At 42.4% G+C, this 14182-nt stretch overlaps 1 protein-coding gene across 1 annotated transcript in view; it reads left to right on the forward strand.

Moving 5' to 3' along the window:
- DNAJC5B (DnaJ heat shock protein family (Hsp40) member C5 beta) overlaps nt 1-14182 on the forward strand; it is a 314042-nt gene that overhangs the window by 284448 nt on the left and 15412 nt on the right. The window contains exon 3 of the mRNA XM_086966987.1: nt 8364-8577. Coding sequence (XP_086823113.1) covers nt 8364-8577 — 214 coding nt within the window. The remainder of the gene's footprint in view (nt 1-8363; nt 8578-14182) is intronic.

Here is a 14182-nt window from a genome sequence, read left to right on the forward strand (position 1 = left end):
AAACAAGTACATTAAGGGACTCTATCAAGAAACTATTTACCTTTAGTGATAGTGACAAAAAGCAACACCAATAATGGGCCATATTTGTACTGTGGTATATACCAGAATGGCGGAGGTCATTACTTCTGCCACCCTGGTGGAGTACTGTCCCCCATATTTAAACATTTCAGCTCCACTGAATGCACTGTAAATTGCTAATGGCCGTGACACCCTGACAGCTTTTTTTCCCAGGGTGTGAGGTTTTTTTTTCTGTTCGAAGACCACTAGACTTTCCTTTGCAGTCCCGGACAGCAAAAAGTACACCAGATAATCTGATGCACTTACACCTACGGCCCCAGGTCTGTCTGGCCATTGATGTGAAGGTTTCCAGTTCTGAAGAAAGTTTTTAAAATTAATGATCAGGGTGGGCAAAAAACAGTGTCTACTTTTTCTAATAAAGTATTAATAAAATGCATGCAAAAATGTTCTTCCAATGTCCTGAGGAATCCATTCTTTTCATCTGACATTTGGAAAGAGTCCAATATTGTTTTTTGGTTATTTTTAAGGAAAAAAACAGGCAACTATGTGGAGTGTGTCCATTAAATAACAAACAAAGTTATAAGCTCAAATAACAGCTTTTCTTGAAAGACGGACTGCAGATCAAAGCACATTGCACTTCTAACTTCATTGCTTGCTCAAATGTTTAAAAAGTAAAAAAATTGGCAGTGAAAAAATACGTCAGATCCAATAGAGCAAAGCCATGAAACAGTGTCTCAGACTATCATAAACTTGCAAAGACATACTTCACCATACGACGGCAACAGAATATAACCAGAACTAGATATTTGGAGCAAACACTCAAAGACAAGGTCCTGTGAAGTGCACTTCAAGATCCCAAAAATACAACCATGGCACACCAATAAACACACTTTTAGGAATAAATTACTAAAGAGTACGCTAGCAAATATCACACCATAGTTGGTTATCAGTCAAACATGACCACTTTTCCCAATGAAATAAACTACAACTACCAACCCACTGGAATAAAACACAACGAGGAGGCTCCAACACAGAAACACAGTACATTGCCGAAGCAATAGCAAACACAGTGACAACATTCATCTTCCATAGGATTGGGAGAGAAAAATGTACATGTTTTTTACACAGATGCACAGAGCCCTAGACAGACAGACACACTCCACACACCCCAGCAGGCATGTGCTCATAACAAAGGAGCTACCTTGAATACAACTGTGACTGATACAGATGGAATGGTGTTGCCAGGCTCTGCAGATGGCTACAGTAGGAAGGTTGTGTAGCACTTGTGGGTGATATCTCAGACATGTTGTTGAGTGCCTCAACAGAACTGAAAGATAAACGTTATACCTAATTGGATATGGCAGGGTAAGAGATGCAGCTAGAGTGGGCTTTTTTCATGCGTTATATTGTCCCATGGAGACAGAAATCAAGAAGAATTTCAGGACACTAGTCAGATCAGATCAGATAATGCTTTATTCGATTTTGTTTCAAAATCATAAAAGCGTACAAATAAAAGACAATCATAATTAAAAAGGCAGCAAACATACAGACAGTGATACAATGCAGTCAAATATCTACAGGTTAAAATAACTACAAGTTAAAAAATATGTGCCCAGACTTTTGAAGTACTTTCCAAATTTAAAAACGTGCTGTGTCACATATACACACACCCTGACAAGATAGGATGTTGGAAGTGCAATGAAAAAAAGGAGATGTATTGCTAAAAGTGTGTGATGTATGCAACTGTAGGTATGTAGCATGAAAGAATGTACAAAGAGGAGAATGGACAGGTTATATCATTGGCAGTCACGTCCCTTGGAAAAAGTTGAGGAGGACAAGCCTAGTGGTCAATCTGCTCCTGAGACTCGTTGAGTCTTTACAGGCACGTACTTCAGGAGATTTGTGTGAGTCCATTGTGCACTTTGTTACTTTTTGTGTGTACGTTGCTATTCTGTCATGAATGCTCCACATAAGGCCTCTATTGCACTTGTGTCATAGAACAGCAGGAAGGGAGCTGGATGGCAGCTTTCAAGTGTTTACTTTCAGCTGGTAGTGTTGGAAAAAAGCAACAGAAGTTTTTCCGAAAAAATAAAACAAACATCCCTTTGATTCAAATATGCAGTTTTACCGACAGTCACTGAGTTAGTGCAATGTATAGACTAGAGCAGAGATATTCATTCCTTGAGTGGTGTTGGATTTTTCTTCCAGAATTGTATACAGATAAAGCGTGCACTTAAGCAACCACACAAGTCTACTGGCATATAGTTAAAACGCCTGGAACCAACGAGCTGGAGCGGCTGCTCCACCTTCAAAAATCGGGTGCATAATAAGATAGCGACACATATGAGAGAGAAAGTGAGTTTGGGTTGATGCTGTTGGTGCATCATGTATTTATTTTCTTTTTCTTAGAATATCCTGACCATTTGCTTGAAGCCCTGATGAGAGCCCCAATACCACAAGCCTGGGTCTTGAAATGCGTTGGCATTTCGAGAGACATTTAGTTAAGTCTGAATGTGTTTAGTGTTGGATGAATTTGGATACAGGATTAATACATTATCCTAACACTCTTGAAATATTGTTGTTGAAATAAGACGTTTGGTCCATGAAATTGGATATTTTCATGATTACTATTGTGTTTTGTATAGATGATGCAAACTCTAAATGTGTTCTGCATTTGATTAATGTTTGTATTAATTAAATGATTTTGTCGTTTGTGGCAATCTGTTGTAAATAATTTTCAATCGTGTGTATGTTCAATTTGTCTTCGATTGGAGGTCATTGTGAATTGTGTCATTTATATGTGATGGCTTATGGTCAATTTGAGAAATACGTGTTTCCTTTTCAGTTTTTTAGAAAAAATTTTTTAATCAATTTAAAGACTATTCAACAAAAAGGAGTGGTTAAATAAAAATTCTATTTGAACAGATAAAAGAGTAGTCTGTTCGTTACTCCATAAATTGTAGGAGCGTATGCTAGTATGGAGTCAGGTTTTTGTGTTGTGTTTTGAACTTTTAGAAAGTAGGCATTTTCTAACTTAACCATTCAGTGTCTCAGCCTGTCCCTAGAACACACGTCTGGGTTGGATGACAGTTGGGCTTTGTGAATTTCCTCTAGGCAGTCACACAAAAAAGGAGCTGGGGTGTTCCCTGCATGTCTCGACGGCCCATCACCAGGCTGATGGGTCTTCCTGGGCTTCAGTGGTGGGAGGGGTTGACACTTGCACCTGAGTAGCACCCGGTCTGTCGCCACATAAAGAACTGCATATCCACAAGGAAGGGCAGGGTCTTGTGCATTACAAAGACCTTTCTTTGAAGTCTCCGTACTTCAAAGGCCAAAATGGGTTTAAGTACCAGACCTCTGACACCAAAGCAGTGAGAAAACGCTTCTGGACTGCAACGTTGATGTTTGCTTTGCTGTGTTGACCTGCAGCCTGCTGCTTCTTGCCTGGAAGTGAGAGGACTGGACTTTACTCTCTGCATTCTGCTTTCTAAAGTTTCTCCAAGGGCTTGAGTTGGGTGTTCCTCATTTTGGAAGCCTCAGGGCCATCAAGTACTTCACGTGCTTCTTGCGACCAGCACCTGGGCTCCTCTGCTGTTAGTCCTGACCTGCCAAGTGGTGCCAAACCCAGTCCTGGACCCTTGGAGGTGATTCTGGTGCTGTATCGAAGAAATTGATGCATTGATTCCAAGCGTCACTTCGGAACTGGTGCATCCATGCGAACTCACCGCCTTCTACACTGAAGCTGTGGTCCCCTTGCTGAGGGTGTAACGCAATGACCATGACTTACACTGCAAGCCCCGATGGTGCCACAGCTCACCCAAAGTACTGCAGCTGCATGAGTCTCAAGCATCGCTTCACTGAAGCCCATACTGCACTGCTCCGACGCAGCAGCTACGTCCTGGTGGCTCGACATTACCGCTGTGGAAATAAGGCACTGGACTGGGACATCGACGCATCATCAATACCGTATTGCCTTTAGGACCTGAGGTCTCACACTTGCAACCGACGCATCATCTCCCCTGCACCATGCATCGTCCCCTGGTGTTAAAGGCTCAACGACACTGTACCGCCTCCATAAACTGATGCATCACTTTGCTACAGTGATGCCTCACCTTCTTTGAGCAACGTATTGTCCCCAAGTGCCAATGTGCCAGAGACCTGCATAGCAGTAAGGAACCGACGCATCACTTGACTTTGCGATGTCTCACCTCCTCTGTGCCTAGCACCATCTTTGACTTTTGCGATACATCCAAGGTATTGTACTGGGTCCGTGCAACTCTTGTAGCTGGCCCTACACTCCATTGCGGACGGACTGAACGCTTTAACTGCATTTAATAGTGAAGAATTCATATCTTGACTTGTATATGTTGGATTTTTATTGTTCTGCTCTTGTTTTACTCAGATAAGTATTGGCCATTTTTCTAAACTGGAGCGGAGTACTTTGGTGGTGTGTTCACCGTGTTACTGTGTGTGTGTGTGTGCACAAATGCTTTACACATTGCCTCTTTAGTTTAGCCTGGCTGCTCTGTGCCAAGCTAGTCGAGGTGAGCACAGGTAGACTTAGTGTGTATTACCCTTACCATGACTAGAGTGTGGGTCCCTACTTGAACAGGGTGCAAATAACTACCAACTAGAGACCCCATTTGTAACAATAGCACTGCCGCTACATGTGTATGCTGGCACAATCCATTTTACAGAAGGTGGGGCACAAGCATCTGAGACTCCTTCTGTAACACTATTGTGCCCCAGAGCCCGCAAAGTGGACACACATGCCCTGTGTGCCATCGGGGCACAATGCTTAATGTAGTTCCTGATATGTGCGATGCAACATTATAAACTAGTCATCTGTCCTAGTCCAAGCATTTTGCTGTGCACACACTTCAATACTCTACCTTTCCTGCCTGTAACCCTCAATTTGCAATGGTAGAAAATCTTTCACGCCTTTGCAAGCACAGCTTATGTGACTGATTCACAAAGAATTTTAGAGAAGTAGAAGTGTCAATTTCAGGGTTAGGTGTGACGTACTTATGAATTTCCCTAACGTAAGACTTGCCTACTCATCAAGTACAGAAACAAGAGTGTTTTACTTTTGGAAACTACTCACAGAAAAAACTGTGTGAATAAGGCCTTGATATTCAGTGGATTCACATGGACAGGAGAAAGACACAATTACACATAAAATAAGTGTTGTTAATGGGGCCCAATGATTCTGCAACTAACTTTGAGATTGTGGCTGTGGAATTTAGAATTGTAAATGCTTCTAAATTACACACAGGTGCTTAGAAAATATGGTGAACAAGCATCTCAGGATTTCTTTGTTTTATGCAGTGTTTATGGACAAAGGCCCTTCTTTAGATCATTTACACTTATTTTTAAATAAGAGTGGTAAAGCACGGACACAAAATGTTCCTCACTAAACATGTTCCAGCCACAGGCTGCTCTCTGAGCTACTGTGAATCAACTGCTGGCCCTATACCCAGCTCCAGCCCAATCATTTTTAAAATGTAATTGTTCCTGAACGTTCTCTTGAACTAGCGTATTGTTGACATGGTTTCATAGCCAAATGAAATAAACTATATTTATATGCTATTTCTTTTATAGCATTGTACTTTTTGGTTCGGTCTGAGCTGCACCATCAAATCTTTACCGGAAGTAGAACAGAGGAATTCAGCTAAACCTGGAGCCCGCAGGAAGCAGTAACTTCAGTCTCTATGTGTTGTAAGCCAGGGATGTTTGTGCAGAACGCCCTAAGTTCCTAATGGTAAAGCTTCAACTTCAGGAGCGGCTCCTTTTCAGGGGTCCCAGGGTGTAGCCCAGCCCTGCCACCTGTGAGCCCAAGTAGCCACTGCTAAATTAAATTATTACACTTGTAATAACTCCATTTAGCAGTGCAAACAGTCGTTTTGTGTTTACATGAATTCTGTAGTGTGTTGGTCAGCCCTCTCGGTCTATGTGTTGTAAGCCAGGGATGTTTGTGCAGAACGCCCTAAGTTCCTAATGGTAAAGCTTCAACTTCAGGAGCGGCTCCTTTTCAGGGGCCCCAGGGTGTAGCCCAGCCCTGCCACCTGTGAGCCCAAGTAGCCACTGCTAAATTAAATTATTACACTTGTAATAACTCCATTTAGCAGTGCAAACATTCGTTTTGTGTTTACATGAATTCTGTAGCGTGTTGGTCAGCCCTCTCGGCCAGGCTCCCTGATGATTGGAGAAGGAGGAAGGGGTTGAGAGATGATCCGGGCTACAGAGTGTTGTTTAAAAACACCACTCTTAAGTAAGTGCGACGTCTGGATTGCGCATGTTAGTCGCGTAGTTTAAGCACGATCTCTTAAAACAACCACAGTGATGTTTAATTAGCAGACATACTGTGCATGCCTCAGGCACTCGGTATATCTGCTAAAATGGGCCTGTCATTGCACACGTCATCAGTGCATCCATGAGGCCAATCAAGAGCCACACAGAGTACCAGGGGCAGGACGGCCTAGCACTGTCACAGCGTTTAACAGGACTGTGCTTTCAGTCCTTTCAAGAAGCTGGGAGAGGTCTTGATGCGGATCTCCCCACTGAAACCTGGCCCTATTGCTTTGTCTGGCTTCTCGTAAGGAATCATGGATTGATGGTTCCTGCTTTGCTGCTGCCACCGAACCTCCAAGTTGTTAGCAAAGTAAGAGAGGTAAGTAAAAGAAAAAATGAATCAGTGTTGTTTCTGTGTGTGTGTGAGTGAAAATGTGTTTGACAGTTGTTGAGAGAGAATCAGCTTTATGAGTGTATGTGTGTTAGTTTAATGTGCTTGAGAGTGTCTGAGAATGAAAGAGTAAGACTTAATGAGCGAGTGAGTATGAATAATGGAAAACTAGGAAGTGTATAAAGCACTGTCAGTGGGTTAGAATGAGTGAATGGGAGATATTGTGAGAGGGAGTGAGTGAGGGGGTCTCTACAAATGGTGCAACAGATACAGTTGCACCAGGAAACAGAGGCCCTGGTGCAGCTGCACCTGTTGCATTATAAAAGCAGCATACCTTTACCCCAGGAGTTCAAATCAGAGGTACTCCATGTCAGTAAGTGTGAGTGCATGTCAGTAATCATGAAAGTGTGAGTGTGTGCAAGTGCGCTTGTGACTGGGATACAACAAGTGTGAGTGTATGAGTACATTTGTTTGTAAGGGCACCTAAGGCACATTTTGAAAATAATGAAGGGAATTGCTCCACCCTATCCTGTTTTCTATCTGACCTAGCATGGTAAAAGTGTACACACTGCTTACATTAAAACATGTGTATGCTCTGTTCCTGCTTTTTCTTGAACCTTGATTGACATAACTGTATCCCTCCCTCTTTAGAGGACTTTGTAGACTACTACATTGCTTCTATTAATTCTAATTCTTGTTTTTTGCTCTTCTAAACTAGGTAAGGCCTTGCCAAACAAGGCTCTCAAACCTCTCATCAACTTCTCATGCTCCGTGCCTATCATCGATTATTGTTTCAAGTTATGTGCTCTTAAGACAGACTTGCCACTTACTGGCGAGCCAATCCGAGACGTTTGAACATGTAGAACAGCCAATGGAACCAGTTGCTCTAACTATAATTATGAAGTTTGTGTTCTGACCAACTATATAAAACATTTCTTCATCGATAATTTCAGTTTATATGTGGAGTAATACAAACCCTTCTTTATATACTTTCTTAAGCTACTATATGAAGATTTTTTCAAAAAACGAGTTATTGAAAGTGTTTTCATTTTTGCATAGAATAAGTTTTACTCAGGAAACGTATAAAATGCTACACCTCAACAAGGCCACTACAGATAATAATTGACACTGATCTACATTTTTACATTACTACACAATAAATAGGTCTCCACTGGTACATTTTAAATGCCCCTTGCACCAGTCAGGTAAGGTGATTAAGCTGGGTGTGGCATCCTACTGCCAGCTGATTTTTAAATCTGAATGGGTATCTACTATAGGGTTGCACATACCCTTGTGTAGTGAAGCGCAATTTTGTGCTGTGTTTGCGTTTTTTTTATAAAGGTAATGAAAATCAACACAATGCTTTGCGTCACTTTGCGACAGGCAATCGGTCATATAAATAGTTGGGAAAAACCCTTGGGTGTTCAGTTATGTTTTGAAAATACTTGTTTGCTTAAAGTTGAATGTGAATTACAATGCACAAAATAATGACGCGCAAATTTGCTATGTAAAAAATCTTTTTGTAAAATCGCAAAATAAAGGATATTTCAGTATTATGGGTGTTATTATTATGTTAAAAAACGGGTGAAACTACAGATGCACTCGTTCACCCATGTCTCTGTGTTTTCTAACAGAACAATCCTTTTTTTCACTCTCCCTCTAGGAAACTTGCACTAAAACATCACCCAGATAAGAACCCGGAAAATCCAGAAGCTTCTGATAAATTCAAAGAGATCAACAATGCTCATGCCATACTGGCTGATGTGGCAAAGAGGAATATTTATGACAAGTACGGCTCACTTGGGCTCTATGTGGCAGAGCAATTCGGAGAAGAAAATGTTAACACCTACTTCATGCTCTCCAGCTGGTGGGCAAAGGTGAGGGGTCCTTAGATGCTAATCTCTTCTGAAAGAGCCATTTTGTTTCAAAATGGCTGACAATCCTTAAGAGGTACACACTCCGAATACTGTAACTAGTTCTGTCAAATGCGAAGTCATCAGGATCCATGCTAGCACGCACATATTTAGATTTTTGTAAATGAAATGCATTGCTGTAAACACAAAATAGGTTATTAATGTAAGGTATAAATATTGATTTATTAAATCCTACACATCAAATATTTATTTATATGACTGCATTTGCAGAAATAACTGATTGCTTGCGATATCGAAACCTGAAGAAGGCCACGTAGAAACTACTACAAAGCCGCCCAGCCAAAATGCTGAGAACACTGATTTTAGTTTGACTTCCTGCAGATAAAGTACCAAAGATACCTATCCCCGTAGAAATCCTCCCTATTTGAGTTTAGTTAAAGGAAAGAAACTGGAGTTATATTAAATAGTTTTTCTATGAGGGTCTTTATGTGCATTCATTTGATTCATCACCATAATGTTGGTTGTACTTTCAATATCTATATTTTGCTGCTCTGTGGCATTTCAGAACTTACGATTTAGTCGAAAAAAAAACTGTGAATTGGTTTTATGAATAATGAATTTCATTTTAATTACACATGAAAACATATTATATCCAACAACCCAAAAGTATATTGTTGATGAATTTGTCCATGAAGTATTCAACTCACTAAATGGTTACAAAGGGGAATAAGCCTCTGACATGGAGGCATGGCTTGAAAGAAAGAGGAAAAATCCTATGTAATACACATTGATATTGTGTCATTTATATGATCAAGGAAGTGAGGCTTTGAGGTGACAGGCACACACTTGGCTAGGATCAGTATTACTGTGACTACTGAACAAATGCCATTGAGCACAATAAATAGCCACCAGGTATATTACTTATTAAGTACTCTGGTATTCAAGGAGAATGCAGTAATAAGTCTGGCTGACATTAAGCGTAGGCATGTCCACGCTTTATGGATTCCTGGAGGTCACTTGCTTCCTTTTGGGAGCCAAACCCTGTTTTGAGTCTATAGAAGAGTCTATTAGATTACATGTGAGCAGTGTCCAATTTCGAGAAGGCTTTGTTTTAAAGGTCATGGTAAGGTTCATTGTTGGAAATGGCCCATTTTAGGGTGCTTTCCCTCAATGTTTTGCTTTTGTCCCTCCTGGTTTTCTGATGAGATATGTGTTAGCCTTAGTACTTTGAGCGCTTTTGACACTGTCATTCAGTGCCGAAGCGCTGTGGTTGTCATGTACATAATGGTGATTGGTGTATACATGATTGGTTGACTTGAGTTAGCTGTAAGTGCCTTGTCTAGGGGTAAAGAAAACAGTTGGTCCTAGACAATCCTAGACAATCCTAACTATACTCAATTTGTGTCTGTAAGAGAGTATACTATAAAAACAATTCATATAAGCAAAATTATGTAGTCTAGAGGCACATTCAACAAGGCAAAAATCATAGATTGGAGGCTACCGAAGATTCGTTAAATTGCAAACATCAATTTATTTTCACGCTGAGTATTATTCCTAGAATGAAACACACATATAGAGGCATAATATGCAGCATGTAATATTGACACGGTTATTTTCAAGGGGAGAAAGATAGGTATGGAAGTAAGTGCTCATGTGTAGAATACAAAATGAAGATGAAGATCATCAAAAGGCATATAAAAAAACAATTCAGTTCAGTTCAAAAACTTTATTTCGATTTCATGTAGAAACCATAAAAGTATACATAGACAATTTTAAAAAGACATTAGAATTAATCAACCATAAAATCACAATACATGTTTACATAATTTTTTTAAAAAAACCAAATTCCATCAATATCTATTTCTAATTACCAAAGCTGATCTAATAAAGTTTAAAACGGCATTACAAATACGTGCAGTTGACAAGGATAACAAGTGATCATACGCTTCTTTATAATAACGCGTTTCAAATGATTCTAATAATGGTTTAAGGAAAGTGTTTCTTGCCACTTTGTACAGAGTGCAAAAAAGCAGAAGGTGGAGAGTATTTTGTGAAACCCTATTGTTACAGGGGCAATAGAGTAACTTCTTCCACCAACCCCCCTGCTTTGGGAAAGCAAACAAAAAATGTAAGGTGCCAAGGCGAAAAAACAATTCAAATATGTTATGGTGATTGGGATCCGACATGAATACCTGAGAGAGCCGGTATCCCAACAGTATTGGGCCTACCCCTGTACTTAATTTAAAGTTCAGTTAAATATTTTACAATTCGTGTCACAGTGCGACTTCATCTGTGGCCGGGATATGAGGGGAGTAGATGTTGGGTGTAGGCCCACTTGGGGGATGTTGACGTTTCAACCCTAATGCAAAAGGGTAATAGACTCCTCTGCTGCGGGTCTTCCTAAGGACAGGGAAGGGGGACCTGAAAATTAACCATGCAGTCAAAGGAGTGGCCAAGTTAAAACTAAAGTGTAAAGTAAGTTACCCCCAAATCAGTGGGTGCTAGGTAGAAAGGAAAAAATGTGCCAGTGCGGGTGCCTATAGGTTACAGCCATGCGTTAAATAAGATTAATAGCTCACCAGAACGAAGGTCATGGTGAGAAACATTCCTGAGATTACTTACTTCAGGGCACCGCACTCCACAACGCCTTGCTCCCTGACACTGCCCCTCCATGCCAAAATCGCTTGTACCGTGGCTCGAGGGCACCGCTGGTAAGTCAAACAAAGCACAACCCTCATCCGCACCGCAGCCTTGGCCCATCGACGCGGGCACCAGCGACTCCCAGCTGACGACAGCGCTTCAGCAACGACGAAGCTGCTGCTTGCACCGTGACCTGCTAGCACCGTGATGAGCACCGCCTTCATCTCACACCGCGACCCTGGTATCACCGATGGCGCCATCCGACGCTGCCACCGAGCCACTGTTCGAACCACGACCTGGGGGCACTGCACCGCTGCACTTTGCACTGCAGCACCCGACGCCTGCCAACGCTTGCCGACGCCAGCTCTCCTGATTCCATCAGAGAGAAGCTCGACCTGCAACGCGAGTGACTTTGAGGGCCTCATCGCCCTGCATTTCTCACAGGTACTGTTTGCGGGTCTTCCTGCAACGTGGCTGACACGCGACCAGCCAGAACTGCTCAATTTGTTGTTCACGAAGCCGTGGTAGCCCCGGACGGAGCCATCAACATCGAGGAACTTTGTTTGAAACTTATTTTGATACCTACAGACTTTTTTTTACATATAGTATTGTGGATTTTTGTCGTTTTTGGTCTTGTTTTAATTGTATAAAAATATTGGATATTTTCCTAAACTGGTGTGGTGTCCTTTTGTAGTGCGTACACTGTAATACTGTGGGTTATATGCAAATGCTTTATGCACTGCCTGTAAGATAAGCCTGACTGCTCGTGCCAAGCTACCAAGGGGGTGAGCTGGGGTTATTTTAGGAGTGTAACTCCAATATTCTGACTAGAGTGGAGATTCTTGCCTGGCTTCGGCCCTTGCCCTAGTCTACCAGAAATCCCATATCTAACAGGCACCGAATAGCGTGTTCGGTACAGTAGGGCCTGCGTCTCACATTGGATTGACATGTGGGACCTGTTGAAAGGCTACAGAGCAGTATTTCCTAGGTGCAGAAAAGTGGCAGTATAGTGTTTGATATCAATGAGATTGTAATGGTATATCCTCTCTGGTGGTGCGAGTAGATTCAACATTACTATTGTATAAATACCACATTGGAAAAGTGGGCATTTCTGTGCTCGTGATTCTGTATGCCTGTCAGCCTGTCTCCAATCCACATCTGGGTTCTGGGGGTTCAGCTACATCTGTGCATTCCTGATAGGAGGCTGCAAACTAGGGGCTCAAGGGAAGCTACCGACTCCTGACTCTGAGGTGCCTTCCTATGAAGGATACATGGGGACAAAATTGGCACCTGCATTCCAAGGTTGCAGGGTGTTGGCCCTACTAAAGATATTGATCAAGCATCCCGTGGTAGGATGGCAGACAAGACAACATTTAGAGAGGGCCCATCCATTTCAAAGTTTGCCTTTTGAACAGTTTTCATCTTCAAAAGCCATTGTGGGTATAACTACTGGGAGATGCTTTTGGGATTTGAACCATACTATGCTGGTTCAACACTGGCACATCAACAAGAGGAAGTATTGGGGCAGGAGGGACTGCAACTGGATTATGTGCAGACTTGTGGTGGCCTGAGGCTTGTTGTGCTCCAGAAAGGGGATTATCACTTGGTGGATGTTGCCTGGAAGTTGCTGACCTTCAGGTAATTGCCAACTGTCATGGCTTGGGTCCCTAAGCACTCTACAAGGGCCGGTTGGCTGGCCTCCTATCCATGAGATTCAAGGGACAGAAAGGATCTCCTCATTTCCACAAGATCGTAAGAACAACACAGAATGTGGCAGATACAGGTGGAAATAATTGTCGGTTGAGACAAGGACCATTCTGACATACACCATAATCCCACTGTGCAGAGTGTGCTCATGAAAATCAGAGGCCCACCTGGGGTGCCAAAATGTGGGGGGTTCGAGGAGTTTGGGGGAAGTTTGCCGAGTTCAAAGAACCTGTGATTGCAACCGGAAACCTATGCTAACTTGCACTCCATAGAATTTGGTGTCCGAGGGATGTTGGGGAATGTTTGCCAAGTCCATGGGACCTGAGCTCGAAGCCTAGACTGTCTCTGACCTCCAGATCAGGAGGACAAAAGGGTCTGACTTTGTAGCCTCTATATGAGGATGCTTGAGCCCTCTCCCCAGTTCCACACCACAAGGTACTGTGTTGTGAACAATAGCATGACTGGACTTGAGGGGACTCATTGTGCCTTGTGGGCAGCCTCGACTGACTGCCTGGAGCAACTACAGCTTGCACCTCAGACAAATGGGAAACATTTCTCCAATTGGGAAGCCCAGCAGCTTTTGCTGTCACAGTCTTTTTGCCTACAACGGGGGAGGGAGATAGTGATTCCGCTTTTGTGAAGGTGAAGCTGGGTGCGTGAAGACCTAATCTGGATGGATGGAAGGAGCCCAGTAACTGTTTTCTTCCAGTTTAGGTGGCCGGGATAATCTAATCAAGGTGTTGCCAGCAGGGGCAATGTGTATTATTGGCTGGTGCCCTTTGAGTGACTGAGGGGTTGTGTCATGAGGCGTAGTTGAAACCTGTGATTTCTTTTTTTTTTTTTTTTTTTAAATTTTTATTTATGAATGCACAGTACACAGCGTCTGCCTACAACCCCGCAGGGCCGTCCGCTATGACATACACAGGATGGTTGAAAAGTAAATTTGGAGACAGTACGTTGTTAAAGCAATCTCTCGAGACTACATTGTCGGATGGATCAGAGCACCGTATCAAGTAGGATAAGAAAGGTTTAATTTTATGATTTTGTCGAAAAGAACAACAACACACAAACACATGGTATCATACTGGCAAGGGTCGCAGGAGGGGGGGAAGGGGGGAAAGAAGGCTAATAAATAAAGGAGCACATATGGCGAGGGGGGGGCGAGCACGAGGGAGAATGCAAAGACTATACTGGAAATTGGAAAAGGAACGTCAATCACGGAGAAGAGGGGAGAGGAACCTCATAGTCTAGTGGAGGGGAG

This window comes from Lissotriton vulgaris, chromosome 4_1, assembly GCF_964263255.1.
Source record: "Lissotriton vulgaris chromosome 4_1, aLisVul1.2, whole genome shotgun sequence".
Lineage (NCBI taxonomy): Eukaryota > Metazoa > Chordata > Amphibia > Caudata > Salamandridae > Lissotriton > Lissotriton vulgaris.